Here is a 15,014-nt window from a genome sequence, read left to right as displayed (position 1 = left end):
ACAGCTGCAGACTGACTCATTCTTCTTCCCAGCATTCTTCTGTTCTCCTTGCTCTGCCTCTACTTCTTGCCTGGTCACCGCACATTTACTTCCTGCCTGGCTACTGGACAATCAGCGTTTATTTAAAGTACAAGTGACAGGGTACACACCATTGTCCCACAGCACTATCTCCTCTGGCATCTGCACATGCGACACATATCGGCATGTCATTGTGGTCTCTGCTCTGCCTGTAATGACATCCAGAGCAACTTTTACCATGGTCTAAGCTTATATTTCTATTACTTGCTATGTTTTAGGAAAAGTAATACACCAGTTTCTAAAAGAAGATGCTACTCTACATGACATAAATATAAATCCTATTGTTCATACTTGGAAGCTAAATAAGTTATTTAAAACAGATTTAACATTTCTCTCCCTCAGTTTAGAACCATTGGGTATTGTCCTTGTTAGCATTAATTGCCAGCTTGACATAGGCTAGAGTGATCTACAAAGAAAGTAACTGAGGGATTTCCTCATTGGGTTGATCTGTGGGAGTGTCTATGAGATATAGTTTTGGCTGTTAGTTAATGTAGGGGTATCCAGCCAACTATAGGAGGCAACGTTCCTTAGGCAAGTGGTCCTGGGCTTTGTAAGAAACCTAGTTACTGTGAGTCTGTGACTGAGCCAGCAAATAGTTTCCCTTCATGGTTTCTCCTAAAAAGTTATTGCTTTTGTTCTTGCCCTGACTTTTTTCAACAATGGACCTGCAATTATAAGCTGGAAATCACTTTCCACCCGTAATTTGATTTTGGTCAGGCTTTCATATCACAGGCACAGGAAATAAATTACTCATTACTTTCCTTGCTGTTGTCACTAAATTCCTGACAGAACCTGAAGGGTTTAATTTGGCTGGTGGTTTCATAGACTACAGCCTATCAATACGGGTGCATGGAAATTGGTGAAGCCTAAATGGTGGTGATGGGATCTTGTGGGAATATATCACACCCTGGAAAACCAGACAGTAGAGAGCCAGAATGGAACATGATACTCTAACTCTTCATCAGTTACCCATAGTGACCTAAAGTCATACAACTAGGATCTATGTCAACCCCCTAAGGCAATACTTCCAAAAATGCAAATGTGTATGCCAGTGGGAAAAAATTTTCACTTTGAAAATGACTGAATAAAGTGTCATTCGTAAAAAAAAAAATTCACTTTGAAATAACAGAGCAGGGATAATAATTATAAAGTAATGTATATGGAGTTTTGAATTGAATGCAGAAAACAATAAATATATTCATTGCCATTGGGAATATATATTATTATGCATTTCATCTTCATATGTGTAAAGAAAATATTAATACCAAAGGAAAAGAGGATTGAGCAGCAAAGTCTGGGTCTCATACATGCAAATCTATATCAAAGATATAGAGACTGTAAATGTAAACAATATAATTTTCTGCTTAATGGGTAGCACAAAATACCAAATCATTTCAATGATATTCTTTTTCTCTGAAAACAGAAGATTAGATGATTTAATACTAGTTTCACTAAACCTGAACTCTGACTAGTAGAACTCATGGGTTCATTGTCTCTATATTGTTTATTGAAACCAAAGAGAAAGAAAGAAAGGGCTAAGATTGTGATGGGCTGAGAACATAATAATGGTAGAAATGGACAGGAGATGTTTTTTGAACTAGAAAATCAACTTTTCAAAGAACTCTTTTTCATTCACCAAAATCTGTGCTGTCTGCATTTCATTGAGTTTTTCTCATTAGACCTTCTGTCATGATTTAAAACTTTTATTTTTATTCTTAATCGGATATGCATATGTATCTATGAATGAGTGTTTGTGTATATGCATGTGCATGTGTGTGTGTCATTATGAGTGCAGCACTCAGGTGTGTGTGTGTGTGTGTGTGTGCAGGTAATCATATGCCACAGCACATGTATGGTGATAATGTTGGTGTCAGCCTTTATCTTCCAGCATGACTGAGACAGGAGCCTCTCTCATTCACTTACATTGGCCACATGCTAGGGAGCCCTGGTTTCTGGTGATTCTTCTATGTCAGCTTCTCATTTCTCCATAGGAATGATTGAATTTATACAGGATTAGCTTTATGTGGGTTCTCCTGATTCATACTGAGGTCTTCATGTGTACAACAAGCATGTATTTTTACATTTTTGACAGCTGAATTGTATACAACAAGATTTTCTTTAAAAGTATATATTGTGGGAGAGAAGCAAGTACCATCACATAGTTATTGGGAAGCCCACTTCCTCATTGCCTTCCATGTTGGATTATGGATAATTATTTTGATCACTTTGTATTAAAAAATTACTGGCCTCTAATTTTTTAAAAATACTTGCAGATATTTCACTTTCTCCCCACTCTTACCCTAAATGTCTTTTTTTTTGTGAGACCTAACTCTGTGATTTAAGGCACAGTTCCTTGACAAGAAATCACGAGGGTCCATTACGAACAGGAATGCAGCAGACAACCTCTTTATTCATCCCCCAATTTGAAAGCCTTCATTACATAGCATGTTTCAGGCTGAGAACATTCAAAATTTGTCATAGTTTCAGTGATTGCAACTTGGCTTGGAAGCGTGACATGATAAGGAATCATTTGCAAAATGTGTGTTTTCTTTGGCACTTAGACAGACGCTTCCCAGGTAGTACATCTAAATAAGAGTGAGGGGAAAGGAGTGATCATGGTCTGTCATCATGTGTTACCATTACATGAAGGTATACCAAAACTTATTGTGAGTTTTAAGATCATGGTCTCATAACAAGGCTTGTATTTGGAGCTAGAAGAAATTGCTTCTTTATTAGCCTAGGGTTTTCTTACAGGGGCGTACCTTATTTGCAGATAAGGGTCCATTAGGTCCATTCTGTACAGATAACTCTTTGTGCATTGTTTAAGCAGCAAGAGGCTTGGTTGTTCTGCTTAGAAACAACCTTTGTCCATTGCTTAAGACCTTGAAAATTGATGCATTGTCTTTTGGGAGCGAAGACAGCTTTATTTAAGTTTAACTTTCTCTGGAGAGGCATAGAGATAATGAAATGCAATTCCTTCCGTGAGCATAACCATGTACATAACTTCCAGTCATCCCTGATGCATAGAGCAAATTTGATAAGAGCAGTTCAAATATTGAAGCAATTAATGTTGATTTTTCTCTTAAGTTGCAAAGAAGCCCATGTCAGCAGTAAAGGCGTGGGAGGATAACCATTTCTGAGGCCAGCTTTTCATTGTGTCACATGGACTGGTATTTTTACGTTTTTCCTGTTTCATTTTGGAGAAAATTTTTCTTATGATGGTTTTGAGAGCCACTATGAAGGAGGGAAGATAAAAAGGCTTTTGGGGTGTGTACAGAGGGGACACACATTGTGGTGTGCAGCTCACGGGTGCAGAAGTCTTAGGTTGCTTATCAGAGCATGAAGCCATTGTGCTCTTTAATCATTGTATAGAACCATGCTTCTGTATTAATTTGTTTCTTATTTCTTATTTCTGTGATAAAAACCATAAGTAGCCTGAAGAGAAAAGAGACTTTTGGCTTCCACTTCCCAATCACAGTCCATCATTGTGGGAAGCAAAGGCAGGAACACAAGAAAAGTAGGGCCCTGGAGGCAGGAACATAGACCATGGAGCAAGGTGACTTGCTTACTTGCTCCCACAGCTTGCTCTGTTTGCTTTCTTATAAGAGCCAACACCGTGTGCCTAGGGATGACACCGCCTATGGAGGACGGGACTCTTACCAATCATTACCAAAGAATGTGCTCTGTAGACTTGCCTACAGGCCAATTTGATAAAGATTTTCTCACCTGGAGTTTCTTCTTCCCAGATGAAGGGCCATGTTGACACAAAACTAGCCAGTCCATCTTCTGAGTGAGAAAATATATTTCTCCAACATCTCTGTCATGCTTTGCACTTTTGTTTCTACTGTTACATTCAAGCTAAGGTGTAACTAAAACATAGAGAAAGATATCCTGCCCTTGTCTGTCACCATCCTAAGTTGCCTAATCAAAGCATTCCTCTTCTTGCCCTTCCTATCTTTCTATTAACTCTCATATTGCTCATTACCCCCCTCCCCACTTTTCTAGAGCATCAAAGAATAATCAACCTTGTGAATCACACCTTGGGGGCTCATTGTCTTCTAGGGACAGGGATCAGAATCCAAACTCTGTGTCTTGGTGCTCAGCAGGGCTGGGAAGTAAATGGAGAGTGATAGTGGATATTACAGCTACCTCTGCTCAGGTTGTCTTTCATCTGTTTGTTTTTCCAGATAATAAGAAAGAGAAAGGCATCTCTCTTTTAAATCCAAGTTTAGGTGTACACACACCTCCTGTGGCCAGTGAAATGGTAGAAATTTGGTGGTACCTGATTTACGTTACAGTAATATGTATAGACAAATATCTGCTTTCCTCCACCTCCTGGATCAATCTCATCACTTACCAAAGAAAGAAATGGAATCCTGTAGAAATTATTATTCTTATCTAATTACCCGCTGAGATCACGGCAGCGTTCTTATTTTTATACAGCGCTTTCATGAGCCAAAGTTGTCTTAAAGTTGTAACACATTTTATTTTGCAATTCATACTTTACTTTATGACTAGGGCATGTTGAAGAAATAAACTTAGGTAATCCTTAGAAAGTCAATATGTGTTGAATGCTACCCCTATCCCTGAAGGCAAGGAAACAGAGATTGGTTCCAGTCAGTAGGGAGCAGGGATTTTGTTGTTGTTTTATCTTTTGCTGCTTTGTTTTGTTTTGGAAACAGTCCAAATTATGTGAATGCAGGTTTGTACTCAAAAACTGGTATACTACTGCATTTGTTTTGTTTTGTTTTACCCCAGGAGAAGAAATCTATGTAAAAACATAAAAGTAGATTTAGAGAAATATGAGAGGAAATAGAAAACCATATGGGCATGAATGAACAAACAGTGTTCTCAAGACTCACTCACTTCCTAGGATGCTCGGAGCTTGGAACCACAGGCTCCTTTCCTATCTCACATCCTTCTTTCTATATGCCCAGATTATAACTTGAAAGTGATAGAAATCACAAGTGGACAGCCGTGAGCAAAAGATGGGAAGCCTTACAGAGGCTGCCAGGCCACTACTCTGCAGGTGGTGTCTTCTCTTCCTGATGACGATGAGCACACAGCATGGCCTTTGTGCAGCAATTGATTTTATAATATAGCTCTGTTGAAAACGAGAAAGGATGGATTATCGTTTGAGCACACCTTTTGATTTTATAATACACCTTTATTGAAAACAAGAAAGGATGGATTATCGTTTGAGAGAAACATAGAGCACACCTTTTCAGAATTCCTGATGAATTGTTCCCACACTCAAAACTCATTTTGGTCTGGGAAAAGAAAATCATCGGATTCACTGCAGCAGAACTGACAATGTTCTCCTTTGAAGAACTAGCGGAGCAAGTGGACTCACTTAGGTCAGACTTGGGGTGTCAATTCTTTAAAGCGCGTTAGCACACAGTTGGGTCTACAAAGAGAAAAAAATTTAAATTATACTGCAATGCTGAAGTCCTACATTACACATTTCTCAGGTCAGATCTATATTTGAATTAATGATAGAGAAGAGATTATGTGATAAAAAACAAAATGAAAAAGCTAAAAAATATACAAGATGGATTTAAGAGAAAAATTATGAGTAGCCTGGCTTCTCACAATGCAAGGTTGAATGTATATCCTCTGTATAAATGATCTTTGCATTAGAATATTTGGGTCCACCAAGGTATCACTAAACTGAGCCTTATAATAATAAAATAAAGCTCAATAGCTCAATGCTATTCATCTTCTTTCTATTATTATATGAATTTTAATACCATAGATTTTTTTTATTGCGAAAAGAAGAAAAAAAAACATAAACAATAAACAAGTTTCCACCTCCTCCCAGCCTCCCATTTCCCTTCCCCTCCTCCCACTCTTCTCCCCCTCCTCCCACCCTTCTCCCCCTCCTCCCACCTTTCTCCCCCTCCCCCCACTCCTCTCCCCCTCCCTCTCCAGTCCACAGAGCAGTCCGGGTTCCCTGCCCTGTGGTAAGTCCTAGGTCCTCTCCGTCCATATCTAGGAAGGTGAACATCCAAACTGGCTAGGCTCCCACAAAGCCAGCACATTAAGTAGGATCAAAACCCCCTGCCATTGTCCTTGGTGTCTCATCAGCCCTCTTTGTTCACCATGTTCAGAGAGTCCGGTTTTATCCCATGCTTTTTCAGTCACAGTCCAGCTGGCCTTGGTGAGCTCCCCGTAGATCAGCTCCTCTGTCTCAGTGGTTGGATGCACGCCTCGTGGTCCCGAATTCTTTGCTCATGTTCTCCCTCCTTCTGCTCCTCCTTGGGACCTTGGGAGCTCAGTCCAGTGCTCCTGTGTGGGTCACTGTCTCAATCTCTATCCATCCCCAGATGAAGATTCTATGATGATATGCAAGATATTCGTCAGTATTGCTCTAGGATAGGGTCATTTCAGGTTCCCAATCCTCAGCTGCCCAAGGAACTAACTGGGAACCTCATCTTGGGCACTAGGGAGCCCCTCTAGGGTCAAGTCGCTTGCCCACCCTAAAGTGGCTCCAAAATATATAGAGAACTCAAGAAACTAGACTTTAAAATGCTAATTAACCCAATTAAAAAATGGGGCACTGAACTGAACAGAGAATTCTCAACAGAAGAAGTTCAAATGGCCAAAAGACACTTAAGGTCGTGCTCAACTTCCTTAGCAATCAGGGAAATGCAAATCAAAACAACTTTGAGATATCATCTTACACCTGTCAGAATGGCTAAACTCAAAAACACCAAGGATAACCTTTGCTGGAGAGGCTGTGGAAGAACAGGTACCCTCATCCATTGCTGGTGGGAATGCAATCTTGTGCAACCACTGTGGAAGTCAGTGTTTCGGTTTCTCAGGAAATTCGGGATCAACTTACCCCTGGACCCAGCAATACCACTCTTGGGAATATACCCAAGAGATGCTCTATCAAATGACAAAAGCATTTGTTCAACTATGTTCATAGCAGTATTATTTGTAATAGCCAGAACCTGGAAACAACCTAGATGCCCTTCAATGGAAGAATGGATGAAGAAAGTATGGAATATATACACGCTAGAGTACTACGCTGCGGTAAAAAACAATGACTTCTCGAATTTTGCATGCAAATGGATGGAAATAGAAAACACTATCCTGAGTGAGGTGTCCCAGACCCAAAAAGATGAATATGGGATGTACTCACTCATAATTGGTTTCTAGCCATAAATAAGGACCACGGAGTCTACAATAGGTGAACCTAAAGAAGCTAAGGAAGAAGGTGAACCGAAGGAAAAACATATAGTTTTCCTCTTGGCTAAGGGAAGTAGACCAAATTTCCGGGGAGAAAATGGGATCTTAGGGGGGTGGGTGGGATGGGGGTAAGGGGAGATGGGGAGAGAAAAGGTAGAAGGGAAGGAGGGGGGACCTGGGAAACGGGAGAATTGGGATAAAGGAAAGGTGGATAGGGGAGCACGGAACCACAATTCTTAGTTAATACCATAGATTTTAATTTTAGGTTCAAGAATAAAATTAAGTAAGCTTTTGATTAACCAATAGCAAAACACATAAGTATATTTGCTACTTCTTTGGTTTGTAAATCTTTTACTTATATGAGCCTAAATGTTCGTTGCATTTTTGTAGAGGACCCAAGTTCAGTCCCCAGATTTTAGAGTGGCTAATAATAGCATATATAATTCCAGACTCCAGATCCAGGGGAACCAATCAATGCCCTCTTTTGGTCTCTGCAGACCCCAACACACACACACACACACACACACACACACACACACACACATACAAACACATCTTAAAAGTGAAAATAAAAATAAACTCTGTATCTGTTGACATGTATACATTAATTCTGTTATATCTTTTTATATATGAACCACCAAAACTAATATGCATTATTTATTTTCAGGGGAAAAGGACCACTGAAGCATACCACTGATGTCATCTATGCAGCTAAAATGATATCAGAGTCCGGATCAAGGATGGATGTCCTCGCTCGGCAGATTGCTAACCAGGTGAGCTACTTACGAACAGGCAGGAGGAAAGACGTTGCTGTTGGCTCTCTTCTGCTGGATCATCACCTAGAGTAAATCTGGGTGGCTTTTTTTTTTAACTTATTGACTATGTTTGCTTTCTATATCAGAGTTTTAAAAATTTATAACATTGTAATTATGCAACTTGGAGACAATAAATTCTAAGAAATTGTAACTAGCTTTACAGAAGACATATATTTATTTAGCTTTAAAGATTCTCTATTTTAAAAATCAACTGTATCTGATTGAAATGAATTAACTACTCTTAATTGACTGGAGTAGCACAACAGGTATTGCTCTTTTCCTTGATGTTGTTGATGAGTTCACAGTTTTTCTCCGAAATGGTAGATTTTTGAGGTTAGCACTTCACAGAATTATTAGAACAATAAAGTAGAGTTGTCAGTTGTAAGAGGTGTATAGCCCTTGGGCAGACTGGTGTTTCTCCACACCTTTGTTCTTTTCCTTGAGCTTCTCATAGCTTAAAAAGCATTTCTAAGCAGTACCTATATTATAAAGTTATCTGTACTGTGAAAAATTAATATTTCAGACAGGGTATAATATGAAAACATTATATTTGTCATTATATTTAACTTCATAATAAATATTTCTTTTGTGGATAATTACTACATACGTTTTGTTCATATATTAAAAAAAACTTTATTGAGAAACTTTTTAGTATGATTGTTGCTGTCCCATCTCTCTGTTTATCCATACTCTGTTGGAACATGAGAAAATTTATTCTCATAGATAACGTATTGGTGGTACAATGGAAAACAAATGAGTAAGGGAGGATGCTACCAGAGAAAACAATGCTTAAATCTTGAGTGGACATTGCTTATCAATACCTTGCTACTTTTAACATAATAATTTTTTTATTTAATCTGTTGTTTGAAGTTGGTAGAACATTGATCATCTGAAAGCCCAGAAGTAGGAATGACACTCAGATAGTTTTAGATTTCAGAAGACTTGAGATTTCTGAATTTCGGAGTAAAGATTCTCAACAGGTTAAGTCTATGTAAATTTTCCAAAAATTTAAAAATATTGTAGTAGTATGGGGCGGCAGGGCTGCGTCCCCCACACCCGGCCGCCCACATGGCTAGCTTATGCCCCAAAATAATTACACAGACACTGTATTCTTTTAAGCACTGCTTGGCCCTTTAGCTCTAGCACTTACAGGCTAATTCTCACATCCCGATCAACCCATCTCTAATAATCTGTGAGAACCGGTCTTACCGGGAAGATTCTAGCCTAGTCCATCCTGGGTCGGAGCTTCATGCCGGGAGCGGGGCATGGCGTCTCTCTCAGGAGTCTGCTCCCTAGAGGAGAGCTGTCAAGTCTCTGACCTCACTTCCTCTTCCTCCCAGCGTTCTGTTCTGTTTACTCCTCCCACCTATCCTCTAACCAATAAAATGGGCCAGGGCAGTGCCTTTATTAGCCAATGACCTTCCTCCATCAAAATATCCCATATCAAAGCATTTTTTCCAAGCATTTCTACTCAGAGTTACTGACACATCACTTAATATTCACTAAAAATGAATCCAATGATCTTGAAATTCAGATTTTCCTAATCTAGTAAATAAATGAATCCCATCCTTGCCTATATGTTTCGTTTATATTTTAGAATTGAGTTGCATTTACTTTCATGAGGGAGACTAAATAATGGTGGAAAAATTAAACCATATTAGTTTAGCCAGATTTACAGGTACTAGGATACCTTTAAGTACTGAATATCGCCTTGCTTTGTTCTCCTGTTTGTTGGAGAGTGTATAACTATAAGCGGTCAAAAACATCAATTTTAAGTCTTTCTGCTATCTTTTATTCTTTAACTTGACCAGATCACTGTAGAGCAGATCTTTGATACAGTTTTTAATATTATTTTAATTACATGGGAGGGAGGAAAATATCATCCTACTTCTATGCAGCATTGATATTTTCCAAGATACTTAAAAAGCAGCCATTGACTAGTGAGAAATTATGGACAGCAATCCTCTGAATTTTTATATTGTGGCGTCGAATAGTCTTCTGTTCTAAGTAAATGAGACTCTGAACAATCCACACTGGGAATTATGAATCTGATGAAGATGATTTAGTGGCCATCTCAGGAGCTCATCCATGAATTTTCACTTGTTTGTTAATAGAAACATGCACATGCACATACAAGCACACACACACACACACAAACATATACACAGACATATTTTAGACTTTAAATAATTAAAACCATACGGAGAACACTATCGGTAGAATAATGAAAGCTAGTCAGTTTCTAGTGCTTGTAAATATTGTGAAAGGTTTTTCTGGTGGTGTTGGTTACTATTTTATTCAATATAGAATTTTAAAATTTTGACAACTTTTATGATACTTTCTAGTCTTGTTATTTTTATTTTCTAATGGACCATCAAAATGTCAATTAACAATTTTTAATTATGCGTTATATAAACTTAAAATTTAATCTGTAATTGTCATATTAAATCATAATATAGACATAGTCTTAGATTAATTTAGTTTCATTCTATTTAGTATAATATTTATCTATAGAGAGAATGGTCTGAAATCAATGTAATTGAAGCCTCTAAATCTTCATGCCTGGCAATTTTATTCACCTTTTCCATTCTTATTTTTTTCTCTGAATACAGAATTGTTACAGATATACTAGACACAATTCATCAATTGTTGTTACCTAGTTAAGAACTGAAAACCTCATTAGCTTGTTTCCAATTGTAAATATGTGGTTATTTAATAGTAAGTTATGAATTATAGATTAATAATTTGAAAATTTGTTCAAATATCATTATACGTCTCATTTAAAATTTTAAAATTCAAAAAAAAATTTATATATCATATGATATAGGACCTCCTACTAATGTCCTTACTTAACCTTACTTACCTCCATCACGCAACATTTCTTGAACTTTAAAATGAAGTTGAGATGTTGTGGTATCTTTACCCTGCCTTTCAGCACAGAACAACTCTGGTACCAATAGTGCATGCATCACATAATATATTTCCAAAAGGGAGGATATTTTTGGCCACTAAAATTCTTGACCAATTTGAAAAGACTAATAGTATAGCAATCTGGAGAATAGTGACACAAGGCCAGGTTTCCTGAACCAGGTGCATATGTTTTTAATTCCTATAAACGATGCAGATACTGTAAATTAGATGATACAACCAACACTTTATAAGGCAGGGAAAACAGAACTTGTGTAGGTGCTGATGCAATGTACCCTCAAGTAGGAAGGAAAGAATAGAAACACAAGTGATATATACAAAATATGGAGAGACCTGGTAATGTGTCTATTATCTGCCTGCCACTTCCTTGTAACTGTCAAAACAAATACGTCTAGGTTGTTGAGTGACTACTCCTACTCGATCATGGCTACAATTAAAATCAATCATAGTGTTAAAAATATCGACAATGATAATTCAAGAATGATAGCACTATAAAACTATATATATATATATATATATATATATATATATATATATATGTGTGTGTGTGTCTGTGTGTGTGTGTTTGAAATCATGAGCAATTCATTTAACTAGGTCAGATTAATCGACAAGTGTAATTTATGTAGTTATTTACCAGATATTGTTGGTGGATTTCCTTATTTGTGATTATTCTATATTGATGGTATGAACTAAGGATTTCGTTATAATAAACTACACTAGAAATTAAATTCTAGAACCTTCATTAAATCATAATTACATACCCCTTACGAATGTAATTCCCAGATGTACCCCGTGACAATATGTGTGCTTTGATGCTGTTTTCTTTCTGAAATTTATGTGAAGTGCAGATGTTGATGATGGGTTCTGTCTGCGAGATTAATGAGCTCTAGCTTCATGAAAGTAAATGCCTAAAGGCTCCTCAGGAATCAACCAGGATAGACACTGAAAATGGGTTCTGGGTGTACTCGCCAAGTGACAGTCAGTTCTTATCGAAGGAATCCTCTTGCATCATTTCCCTTTTAACGTTTCTTTGTCAGTTTTGCACTGAAGCAATGGCATAGACACTTTGAGAGTGACCATTCAACTTTCCTCCTTTCCTTCGAAACCGTGACCCTAAGAACCAGAGGGCAAGATGTTCTGAGCATTGTGGGGTTATTTTGTTAATGTCAGTGGAAAGTAATGATAAGAAACTTTCTCCTTATAACTTCTTGCCTGCCTAGAAGTAAAACAATAGCTTCTGGGAAGAAGCTAGGAGAATAATTGTATTTTAAAGGCTACTGGTATGCTTCCCATGTTCCAGTTAGGCGAGTGTACACTTATGCACACATGGGAAACACTAATTTGAGTTAGTAGATTCCAAAATTAATTTTAAAAGAAAACATTAAGTAAGGCAGGAATGTTAAAAAGATATGAAGGAAGTTGAAGGAAAGAAATGGGTGAGAGATGTGATCGTATTTCATAGTATAGTTGTATGAAATTCTTTGGAACAAAGGAAAATAACAATAATAAAAATTCTAAATAGCTGGATTTTATCTGAATTAGATTTCCACCACCCTTTCTACATTCTGATTTTATGTGCAAGATAATACCCTCTGCAAGTTTGTGCCAACCCAAGTAATTCCTCAATGTATAAATTTCAGGCATCAGGGAAGAGGGCGCTATTTTGAATTGTAATCAATTATTAAGGAAACTTGCTTTTTGAGTTTCTCACAGAAGTCATCATAAAACTTAGAAGTAGGTTAGACCAGTTATTAATACACAGTGCAGTTATTAATGAAAAGGAATGCTGTAGATGGACACATCTTGGCACCTAGTTGTTTTTTTTTTTTAATCAATGTTCAGGGTTTATGGTCTTGAAACCAACTTAAGATTAAAACAAACCGACAGACAAAAAATAACACATTACCAAGGGAGTTCCAGGACAGGCTCCAAAGCTACAGAGAAACCCTGTCTCGAAAAACCAAAAAAAAAAAAAAAAAAAAAAACAAAACCAAAAAAAAACAAACATGTATTTACAAAGTTTTAAATACAAACAAACGAAGAAGCAAAGCGTGTGGGGCTTGATTACTGTTTCAGAAGTTTAGTCCATAGTCATCATGGTGGGGAGAACGGCACAGGCAGACTTGGTGCTGGAGATGAAACTGGGAGTTCTATACCTGAACTGCAGGGAGCAGGAAGAAAGGTTGCAGGGTTTTGTTAGAGCTTTTGATACCCCAAAGCCCACCCTAAATGACACACTTCCTCCACCAGAGCCACACCTACTCCAAGGCCATTCCAGTTAATCCCTTTCAAGTAACATCACTCCCTAATGTCCAGGCATTGGAATGTATGAATTTGGGGTGGGGGGGGACATTCCTATTCAAACCACCACACATACAGTATGGTCTCTCAAATGTCACTTAGGCTTAGGTGTTCTTGCTTTGTCTCTTACTCTTCCTTTCCCTCTTCCTACCCATTTGATCCTCTAGTTACAGTAGCCCATGCCCTTCATACCCATTCATCCGTAATGTTCATTCTATTTTTTATTCTGAGGGAGATCTTTGCACCCATGCTGGCTCTTTATACCTAACCTCTGTGGTTATATGGATTGTATTCAGCATATTGAATGACTAGCATCTCTATATAATTAAATACATTCCAGATTTGTTCTTTGGTGTCTATGTTACTTCACCGAGGATGATTGCTCTTCTAGCTCCGTCTATTGCCCTCAAAATCTTGTGATAATCATTTAAAAAAGAAAAAATAACTTTTAACAACAAAATCTCAATGAACACCACAAAAAAAAAAAACTAGAATCAACTAACCTAGCCTCATAGGGGCTCACAGAGTCTGAACTGACAACCAGGGAGCCTGTAGGTGACTTACCTAGACACGTGTCATATATGTTAAAGTTGTATAGTTTGGTCCTCTACTGAGACTCTTGACAGTGGAAGCATGAGCTGTCTTGGCTCTATTGCTGACTTTTAGTACCCTATTCCTCATACTGGGTCACCTTGCCCAGACTTAACACTTCGGGAGGTGCCTAGTCTTACCACAACTTGATATAATCATGTTTTATTGATACCCTTAGGAGAAATGCCCCTTCCTAAACAGAAACAGAATAGGAGTGAATTGGGAATGGGTTATAATAGGGGGGTTATAGACGGGACTGGGAGGGAAAACTGAGGCTAGTATATAAAATAAATAAATTTATTTAAAAATAAATAAAAGATCATTCTCAAATTTGGGTAAATAATTTTTCTAAATATGGGTTTAGAACTATTAAAACAGTTTATATTTGCATAAATAGGAATATTCGATGAAACGGGTGTGTCATTTGTGCTGATTTTATCATTATACACTGTTTTATAGAAATTATAATGCTGAGTGCTTTAAATATGCACAAATATTAAAGTAAATCAAAAACCTTAGAAAGGCTTTTTCAATGTCAGCAACAGGCTTTAACACATTCTAGAGCATGCGAATTTACCTGTTAGACTGATTTGATTCTTTGGATGAAAAAAAGCAACTGATTTCCAACAAGATAGAAAAGATTTTTATCAAATCTGTAAATAAAAGATGAATCTGGGTCAAGCTGCTAGCAACTACAGAAGTTCATTTCAAACTCTATACCCATCTTATCATCCTTTTCTTAATAGAATTCTATAGCCCGCCAGCCTACCCCTGAGAGAGTCTCATGAAAAAGATTGAAGATTTTCTTTAAATGTGTTAAACGTGAGAGTCTGTATCGTTGGTTATTGGTTTGAGAATAAAAGCAGTTATCAAATGGAGATCATTTCTGTATTAGAAATGGGAGCTTGTATCCATCCATTTCCCCTCTCAGCACTGGAACTTCATGGGCTTAGACTGTGCAGGATCTGTGTCCATAGTGCCACAGTCTCTGGGAGTTCACATATGTCTCAGTCCTGTTGTGATCAGCAGGCCTTGCTTTCCAGGTCTCTTCCACTCCCATTGACTCTTACAATCTTTCTATCTTCTCTTCTCCAGAATTCCCTGAGC

At 37.7% G+C, this 15,014-nt stretch overlaps 1 protein-coding gene across 1 annotated transcript in view; it reads left to right on the top strand.

The window, feature by feature from the left end:
* The window catches only part of Ctnna3 (catenin alpha 3), a 1,347,523-nt gene that overhangs the window by 1,280,285 nt on the left and 52,224 nt on the right, over nucleotides 1–15,014 (top strand). The window contains exon 16 of the mRNA XM_041655198.1: nucleotides 7,940–8,045. Coding sequence (XP_041511132.1) covers nucleotides 7,940–8,045 — 106 coding nt within the window. The remainder of the gene's footprint in view (nucleotides 1–7,939; nucleotides 8,046–15,014) is intronic.

Source organism: Microtus oregoni, unplaced genomic scaffold, assembly GCF_018167655.1.
Source record: "Microtus oregoni isolate MIOR12 unplaced genomic scaffold, Mior012 000007F_ref0000211, whole genome shotgun sequence".
Lineage (NCBI taxonomy): Eukaryota > Metazoa > Chordata > Mammalia > Rodentia > Cricetidae > Microtus > Microtus oregoni.
Note: the sequence above shows the minus strand (reverse complement) of the source record. Positions and strands in the feature narration are given on the sequence as shown.